The following is a 9620-nucleotide window of genomic DNA, read 5'->3' as shown; positions in this document are numbered from 1 at the left end:
CCCCTGTTGCTCGGCCTAAACGTGGAGAGCACCCAGCAGGCCCAAAGTGACAACGGCCCACATGATCCCTTCTTGCGTCTCAGGGGCACGACGACCCCGAACCAGTCACAGTTACTTACGAGTGATGATTAGATACATTATACGGCTGCGTCTCAGGGGTACGACGACCCCGAACCAGTCACAGTTACTTATGAGTGATGATTAGATACATTATACGGTTGTGTCTCAGGGGCACGACGACCCCGAACCAGTCACAGTTACTTACGAGTGATGATTAGATACTTTATACGGCTGCGTCTCAGGGGCACGACGACCCCGAACCAGTCACAGTTACTTACGAGTGATGATTAGATACATTATACGGCTGTGTCTCAGGGGCACGGCGACCCCGAACCAGTCACAGTTACTTACGAGTGATGATTAGATACATTATACGGCTGTGTCTGAGGGGCACGACGACCCCGAACCAGTCACAGTTGCTTACGAGTGATGATTAGATACATTATACGGCTGTGTCTCAGGGGCACGACGACCCCGAACCAGTCACAGTTACTTACGAGTGATGATTAGATACATTATACGGCTGCGTCTCAGGGGCATGATGACCCCGAACCAGTCACAGTTACTTACGAGTGATGATTAGATACATTATACGGCTGCGTCTCAGGGGCACGACGACCCCGAACCAGTCAGAGTTACTTACGAGTGATGATTAGATACATTATACGGCTGCGTCTCAGGGGCACGATGACCCCGAACCAGTCACAGTTACTTACGAGTGATGATTAAATACATTATACGGCTACGTCTCAGGGGCACGACGACCCCGAACCAGTCACAGTTACTTACGAGGTACACCCCTCAATCTAGTTGCCATTTCTGATCATGACTCGATGGGTTTTCCGATCATGACTCGACGGGCATTAATACATTTTTTACCCCTTGAAACACAGGGATGATTTACTATTCCGATCATGACTCGATGTTCTCCCGATCATGACTCGACGAGCATTAATACATTTTTACACCTTGAAACATAGGGATGATCAGACTCCACTACTATATAAGGATGCGTGCCTGGGGATCGAACACCTCAGGCCCGTCACGGTTACTATCATATTTATGTATTCGGCTGCAATCTCGGGGCTCGAACACCTCAAGTCAGTCGCAGTTACTATCGACATGAGCAACCGTAATTAACATTGGACTAGGCCATCGAGGGCTATATGCCTCGAGCCGGTCCAAAATAAATAAATCGGCTTGGGTTGTAGTATCGAGCGTTGTACGCCTCGAGCCAGCCGCGAGCAACAAGCATAGAGCTTGGCTTGTATCGACAAGCACTTAGCACCTCGAGCCAACCAAGGGCAAAATGCAGCTCGGGTTGTATCATTAGACGCATCGCGTCTCTAAACCAACCTCGAGTTGATGAGAGCATCGAGTTGAATTATCGAGGGCTATACGCCTTAAGCTATATGACATCATTGTCGTACCAAAGACAAGGGGTTGTAAACCGAAGTACGCATCGAGAAGTACAAATCCTCGTATTATACGGCCTGAACGCTTTATGATTTCAGGACCGTGTATAGTAAATTCGGTAGATTGCCACGGTGGTAAGGTTTAGTGTCGCTTTATTAGAGTCATCGCGCTAGAAAAACCATTGTCTCGCGACCCTACATTTTTTACCTTTTTCTATACATTGCTACACAAGTAGAGAAAAAGGCTAGGGGTAGTAGAGTAGGGGTCGCAAGACAATAAGTATAGATAAGTCGCACAAACCAAAGAGAGATCCAGAATGAATGTCGAGTCAGGCACCGGGCACGGAAAGCATCGAGCTGGTCGTCGAGTAAAGAGTTACGATGAAAGCACCGACTCCTTCGTCAAGTTGCAGCAGAACCTCCGCCTCTATTTTATTCATTCTCCAGCAAAGCCCCAGCCCTCACCTACTTCCGATGGATCTGCCCCTTTATCGAATCCCATTGATTATCGTTTTGTCTCTTCCTTCGACATTAGATAGTTTCGTCTCTGACATCATCGATGTCGCCCATGTTCTCCCCCGAAGTAGCCAATGTCATTGTTGTCATGCCCCCATCTGTCATCATCGCCAGAAGTACTAAAGGGAAGCCTACCAAAATTCATCGTCTCGACCTTCTCGAGGCTGCAGAGCTTCATCGGACATCAGTCAACCTCCTCGAGTTCGCCTCTCCGGAGTCATCGCCAGTACAAGCTTCACCAGAAGCAGGGGGTTGAAGTCCTCACGCCAATGACAATCACCGGACCCTCACACTCTCGAACCAGGCGGATCGGACCCCTCGAACTACACTCGTCGAGCAACCCTATACATATGTTGTAAACCTCGATTTCATCGCCGAGCAAATCCGTATACACCGTAAGCCTTTTCCGAATTACAAAGTAACCTTGTGGCCAAGAAAGCCTTTGTGGGGCCACGGAGTTTTCCACGAAGCGTGCAGGCTTCCGCCTCAACGCATAACAGTCCCAAAGTAATGAGGCATCTGTTCTCGCGAAGCAACAAAGCCTTCGTCCTCACAAAGATATAATAACTTCGATCGCATGAAGAGAGCCGAACTCCCGTCTTTTGAAAGATCTAAAGTATCTATCTATAGAGAAGTATAGTAGGGGATACTAGGGTAGTCGACTACCTTATCCCCTCATAATGAGAAGCGTGCCGCAACCACCATCTTAAACATGAGCAAGGTCGGGATCACGGGCCTTGCCGGTGCTAATGACTCGTCCCGGTTTCCTTAGAATAACATCAAACCCAAGGCTTACGACTCGCAACTTCGAGGCCTCGCGTAGTATGTAATCCATGCGAATACCATCGCTCGGGGCTCTACCATCTGATCGATGCGCACAAGCCGGTCAAGGCTCTATCACTCAGACGATGAATGCAATCCCTCGGGGCTCTATCGCTCAATTGGCATGTACAGTCACTCGGAGCTCTATCGCTCAATTAGCAACTAACAAGTATAGGCGCTCGGGGGTCTGTCGCCTAGTTCACAAAAATAAGCAATCCAAAACTTGACCACCAATGCACCGCGATCGAGAAACTTGGTCCATGAGACATAACCGAAATAATCTTTAACAGAACTTTATGTATATAGACAAGAAAGCAACAATATTAATGTCATCATATGAACGTGCATGAAGATAGCGCGTGTAGCCCATACGACCACTAAACCGGGGTTCATCCATGATCGAGTAACCCACGGTCCCGTGTCTAGTGAAATGTGACGACGTTTTCCTTAAGGTTCTCATAGAAGATAGTAGAAATATTCGCGAGACGCCCGTGCAAAGTATAGGACCCGGAACAGGTCCAACTAAGCAAGTCTTCGTCTTCCCTTCGCGAAGTCAAAGGACTTGCGGGGCTAGATGTTGGACCGGAATAGTAACCAAGCCCAAAGGCCCAACTTGAGTAAAGCCCAAGCCTTCTAGGTCTGAATTAGTATATATAGAGAGACTGGTAATTAGGTCTGGAGAGGAGGATTTATGATGGTTAATTCATGGATTAGGTTGATTTATGGATTAGGTTAGCAATAATCGAATTTGGGTGGCCGTTCTCATGATTGAAGAAAATCCTATACAAAGCTTACAGGATATCACACAAAGCGGCCAAAATTGGTGAGGTCTCCCTCCGATACAAGTGATTGAATACATAGCCGGAGTTGTCGTGACGGACATTCATCTCCGGAGTCATCGCCATCCCGGAGCACGGTCCGATCGAGCCCCGCTAGTCTTCCTCCTCGTCCATCTTGAAATATACCGGAGCCTCGTCGAGTTCCCGCCGGAGTTCACCCCGCTCGATCCTTCTCCTGTTTTACATCACCGGAAACCTTCGCTCGACCTTCACGAAGTCCTCGCCGGAAACCTTTGCTCGAGCTTCACAAAGTCCTCGTCGGAATCCAGACAAACCTCCTCGAGCCCACCGGGAGCAGAGTCGCCCCGCTTGTACGCCCCGCAGAGTCGCCCGCTTGTCGAGCATTGCCGGAAAACAGAGCACCGAACTTGTCAAGCTCAGCACCCAGGACTCGTCCTCCTAAGCTCGATCTCCTCCTCTCAAGCTTGACGAGGCCCCCCATGGTGCGCCGATCCTACAAATGACGGTGGGACTTCATATCCGAAGATGGAGATACACGGCCTCCGTTCTCGACAAAGAAGAAGAAGGGATCACGTGGGCCAGTTTCCTTTATAGTTGGGCCTAGCTGATGTTGTACGCAAGAAGGGATCATGTGGGTCGTTGTCACTTTGGGCCTGCTGGGTGCTCTCCACGTTTGGGCCGAGCAACAGGGGCTTTTATTTGGGTTCAGCCACTCCACGTCAAGCATCATAGTAGGAAAGGCCGAGTTTTCCTTATTCGGACCCGTCTCATTTTGGGACGGATTAGGCTTAAACTATTAAATCGTAACCATGAGTACACGCACATCTAAATCGAGGTAAGTCCGCTATAATCACCTTATTAAACGTAATTACACATATGCATATATATATCTATATCAACGCTCTGTACGAGCATACTAAACAGTCATGAGCCAACCTTGACTTATCCACACCGCTCGTATCGTATTTACGGTGTTTATTAGCGGGTAAAATATACCGGGAGGGACGTATTCATCCCCTCCCAAGGGGGGTCATCCGATGAGCGAAATACCTATATTCATAATCTTAGTGTTCATTTGTCAACTATATTATATATGCGTATTTGAATACATTACTGACTTGAGAGTCGGAGAGCCCGTCCCGGAGACCCCCACCTCCGGTTCTGGGCCTTTTGCAGGTTATTAAAGATATCAACTTGGAAACGATGGGCGAAAGCCTCGGACTCTGGAAGCTTAAACCGTCTTTACCCTCAGCTGAGAAAATCAAAAGTGAATCTAAGCCTCTCGTCGAGACGTGTTGACTTTACAAAATACTTGGCTTCAAGAGACTGTTAACTATTATCCGTATAATCAATCATATCCATTTGGATATAAAAACATCCCGTAGTTACGATATATTCTTATTTTTCTAAGTAGTAGACATTCTCCTATGATCCAATTCTTTAATTAGTATATCACATATACCTTCTTAATCTATTCCATACAATTACACAGTTATTATATCCTAAATATCTCCTTAGATCAATGCATATAAATACAATGAAATATGTATCACATGGATCAATGATAACTTGTAATATTTCAATAGGTTTTATCATTTTATATACGATATACTATTTAGCTTAGTCCAAATTCGTATATAATATGGTGGCTAACCTAGTTTGACACTAAGATGTTGCTAAGTAAGTTGCTTTGGAAAAATATGTGTATTTTTTTAATATGCATTGTTATTTTTTATTGAAAAAGGAAAAAAGAAACACAATTTTATAAATAAGTTATGACTAGAATTATTGAAAATCGACATGGCCATTAAAATCTCGCTCTACTCATCTATATATTAAAACTAACCCCTTTTAAGTTCTCTCCTTAATTGTAACCGATATTTCTTAGTAGGAATTTTCTCTTTAGATCTATTATCTCTCCTCTTCATATTGATTCTACTATTCTATTTTTAAAAATTTTGATTGTTTAATTAACCCCCACTTCCTTAGGAACAAATGGATTAGATATTTAAAGTTTAATCTAATTAATTATTAAATTTAAATAATTTTTTCTAAAACTTACTTAATAATTAGAATATTCTAATCAATCTCTTTGCTAAACATAGCTTATTTTTACTTTTCAAATTAATTACTATATTAAATACATTTTTTCACTAAAAATAAATAATACAATATGTATTTTTTGATTTATTTTTATATTATATCAAATTGAATCCTTTATTATGAAAAAAAATTGTACCAAATAATGTAATTATATTAAATTATTTTCCCCTAATGATAAAACAATAAAATACTTATTTCATGATAAATTTTTATGTTATATTAAATTGAATCCATTATTATGATGTACTTTTTACAAAGCATAAAATCTTACCAAATAAAGTAATTATATTAATTTTTTTGATAAAAATCTATATCTAAACGACAAGTAGTTTAACTACATAAATTTTTTAAAATGATGTACCTTATTGCGGTTAACAATCTATTCTGAATCTAAATGTTCAAAATTCGATCTATGTCGAATTTGGATAGCACATATCATTATGATTTATGTCGAATTTGGACAATTGACCTCCATAGGTTCAAATTTCATTGAAAATTTTATTGGTGACTTGGATTTTTGTGGGTTTATAATAACTTTTTGAAAATCACCTATATATTAAAGCTAGCCCCTTTTAACCTTTGTCCTTAATTCTAACCAATATTTTCTTATGTGTAATTTTTTTATTGGATCTACTCTCCTCTTCTTATTGATTTTATTATTCTTTTTTTTAATTATTGATTGTTTAATTAACTCGTACTTTATTAGGAATAAATTGATAAGGTATTTAAAATTTGAATTAATCTAATTAATTATTAAATTTAAATGATTTTTCTAAAACTTACTTGATACTTAGAATATTATAATGAATCTCTTTTTATAAATTAGATTTTTTTTACTTTTCAAATTGAATCCATTATTATGATTTTTTTATACAAATTAAACATTTACCAAATAAATTAATTATATTAAATTATTTTCCCTTAAATATAAAACAATAAAAAAATTATGATAAATTTTTATGTTATATTAAATTGAATCTATTATTATGATGCACTTTCTACTAAAATAAAATTTTACCAAATAAAATTATTATATTAATATTTTTTGACATAAATCTATATGAAAATAACAAGTAGTTTAACTACATAAATGAAATTTTAAATGATAAACTTTATTGCGATTAAGAATGTGTTTTGAATCTCAATGGTCAAAATTCGATCTATGAAAAATTTGGATTGCACATATAATTATGTTAAATAATAATATGAGGGTTAGGATCTAGTGAGAAAGTAATTAGTGGTAAGAAATGAGAATCCTAGCCATTGAATTCAATGGCTAGGATTCCACCCTACCCCCATGTTGATTGGTCAACACTGACCGTTGACCGATCAACACTGACCGTTGACCGGTCAACACCCTTTTTTTTGCGAAAAATTTTTTTATGTCGAAAATATTTTGTCAATTTTTTCTGAATATGTGCAACCCATATAACTACTAAGTGCAACAAACAAAACTAGAATGTGCAATAAATTTGCCTAGATTGTGCAATCGATGCTTTATGTATGTGCTATTAATTAGATTTTAAACTTTTTCTTGGGAATTGTCCAAGTGCAAGTGAATGAACTAGAATGTGCAATAGATTTGCCTAGGTTGTGCAGTTGATATTTTTTGCATGTGCTATTAAAAGATTTGAAACTTCTTCTTATAAATGCACATGTGCAAGAGATTAAACTAGACCATCATACATTCTCCCGTTGATCCCTCATGAGAAGTATGCAATGGAGTTGTCTTTGATGTGCAATACATTTGCCTAGGTTGTGCATTTGATACTTTTTGCATATGATATTAGTAGATTTGAAACTTTTTATTATCAGTTGCACGTGTGCACGAGGTTGGACTAGAGTGTGCAATAGACTTGTCTGAAATGTGCAATAGATTTGCCTAGATTGTGCAATTGATGCTTTATGTATGTGCTATTAATTAAATTTGAATTTTTTTATTGAGAATAACACATAGCAAGAGAATGAACTAGAATGTGTAATAGATTTGCCTAGGTTGTGCAATAGATACTTTTTGCATGTGTTATTAACATATTTGAATCTTCTTCTTAGAATTTGCACGTGTGCAAGAGATTGTACTAAAATATGTAATGAATTTGTCTAGATTGTGCAATTTGGCAAACTTTGAAAAATCTGATGTTGCAATTTGCCCATTAGACCTTTGTCAACCCTTTCTTTGTTCGGATCTGTGATATATGGGGAATAAAACCAAACAACAAACAACATCACTGGAAATAAGCAAAAAAATCTGGAAATGTCATTAACATGTGTTATGATTGTATAGTTTAGTTCATATTGATACCTTTAAGCTTTTAATATCTGAAATGTCATTAACATGTGTAGGACCACACGGGCATCCAGGATTATCACCAAACTTCATGATACGAGGTGTGCTATCCTGCAATCATACAAAGTAGGATCTTGATATTTTATCATTGCAGTTACAAACTCGAGAGTACATTTCACCTTTGATATATAATCAGGAAGATGGTTATCACACAGTTGAGCAGCATCATCGTAAGGTAAAGTAGCAGCATACACCTGGATAAGGTAGTATTTACTATATGTCAAAAAACAGACGAGTTTAAGGTAAGAAGATAGATTAACAGAATAAGAATTTACCTTTCCACCTTTGTAGATAAGTGCAATGCCCTCCTGCTCTAGCTGTTCTCTTTTTAATTGTTGTTCACTTTGAGGAATGATACCTTTGTATTCAACAAATGGCATGTGCGTAGTGATACGATGTTATCATACATAAACAACATAGTGCCCTTCTCTGGATTCAGATAATTGTCAAGCAGATCTTACCCATCAGGGAAGTGGTAGCCTTTGCTAGGCTCAAAATGTCCGAGTCCAATATTGTTCATGCATACATCCAACAAATGTCCAGCTGAGTGCAGCCTATACTAAGTAAGATACATCAGTTAGTAGCATCAAATACTCCTTCATGTTCATATAAATCAAGCTGTAAAGCAGAGTTTTGTAGATCTCCAAGATGACATGACCCAGTTAATCTTCAAAAGAAATTACAGCTGCTATTTATAACATCATTTGCAAACGGTTTGAACCAATCAATCAGTCTAGATTCATAGAATATACAGATGGGTTGTATTATATACCTAGAATTGAGACTCCTCCGTGATCCATCAACCTGCAAATCCACCTTCACTCCCTTCTCAAAGTGAGTTTGCGACACTCCATTCTCCATGCCCTCAAACTCCCCGTAGTGGAAGACCAATGTAACCAAGCGTCAATGTCAGCACACTCAATGTGCAGGGTGAAAGACTAGTCACTAGCCCTGCTCCCAAATATAACAGCCAAACTGGATAAAGGAGAAAAAAATACATCATAGTAATCAGAGGTAACACACATAGTATCTGCACAAAATTTAGAGACTATATAGTCATAACAACCTTGTGAAACTGAGAGCCGATAACTGGCTTGTCGGCTCTCAGTTTAATCAAACTAGAATAGTGGAATAAGCGAGAATTAGAAAAGCTGCAGGTCCTTTATATATTCATGTACCTTGGCATGGGTACCTGTCGGCGTAGAAAATCCCCTTAATGATCCAAAATCTATAGATCTGAAAACCTGCAGAAAACCCGAATATATGGTAAAAAATGCAACATGAGATATTTTGAAAAATGAAATTAAGGATATTTGCAAATAGCTACCTGAACATGCCAGGTTTCGGGATCCTTATCATCAGAAATCCATACTGAAGGATCATCTTGAGGTATAACAGTAATTTCAGAATCAGTTCCAAAACCAGAAGGATTAAGTATCCAAGAGATGCGATTAATCTTAATTAACGCATCATCATGCCAATGTGTTATCCTTTTCTTCAGACTGAACTCTCTAAATCTCGTTGCTCTTTTCCATCGCTGCTCGAAATTTATGAGGA

General features: G+C 39.4%; 1 protein-coding gene across 1 annotated transcript; it reads right to left on the bottom strand.

Moving 5' to 3' along the window:
* Window positions 1–7869: 7869 nt before the first annotated feature.
* On the bottom strand, window positions 7870–8924 carry LOC141249896 (alanine--tRNA ligase-like). Its single transcript, XM_073669820.1, has 6 exons — window positions 8836–8924; window positions 8525–8617; window positions 8339–8441; window positions 8183–8257; window positions 8019–8114; window positions 7870–7902 (listed from the first exon to the last, which is right to left on the bottom strand). The coding sequence occupies exons 1-6, from the start codon at window positions 8922–8924 to the stop codon at window positions 7870–7872; spliced, it is 489 nt and encodes a 162-aa protein (XP_073525921.1).
* Between the last annotated feature and the right edge of the window lie 696 nt (window positions 8925–9620).

The sequence above is a fragment of the Phyllobates terribilis genome, unplaced genomic scaffold (genome assembly GCF_046119375.1).
Source record: "Phyllobates terribilis strain yellow unplaced genomic scaffold, ASM4611937v1 Scaffold_5205__1_contigs__length_53463, whole genome shotgun sequence".
NCBI lineage: Eukaryota > Metazoa > Chordata > Amphibia > Anura > Dendrobatidae > Phyllobates > Phyllobates terribilis.
This window is presented reverse-complemented; position numbering and strand designations above follow the sequence as displayed.

Bases quoted from the DNA above. Each gene is read 5' to 3' on its own strand.
- LOC141249896 (XM_073669820.1), bottom strand. From the start codon at position 8,924: ATGGAGAATGGAGTGTCGCAAACTCACTTTGAGAAGGGAGTGAAGGTG. The intron at 8,115-8,182 runs GTGAAATGTACT...GTATGATTGCAG, and splicing joins TTCCTGATTATATATCAAAG to GATAGCACACCTCGTATCAT. The intron at 7,903-8,018 runs GTATCAATATGA...CATATATCACAG, and splicing joins CAGATATTAAAAGCTTAAAG to ATCCGAACAAAGAAAGGGTT.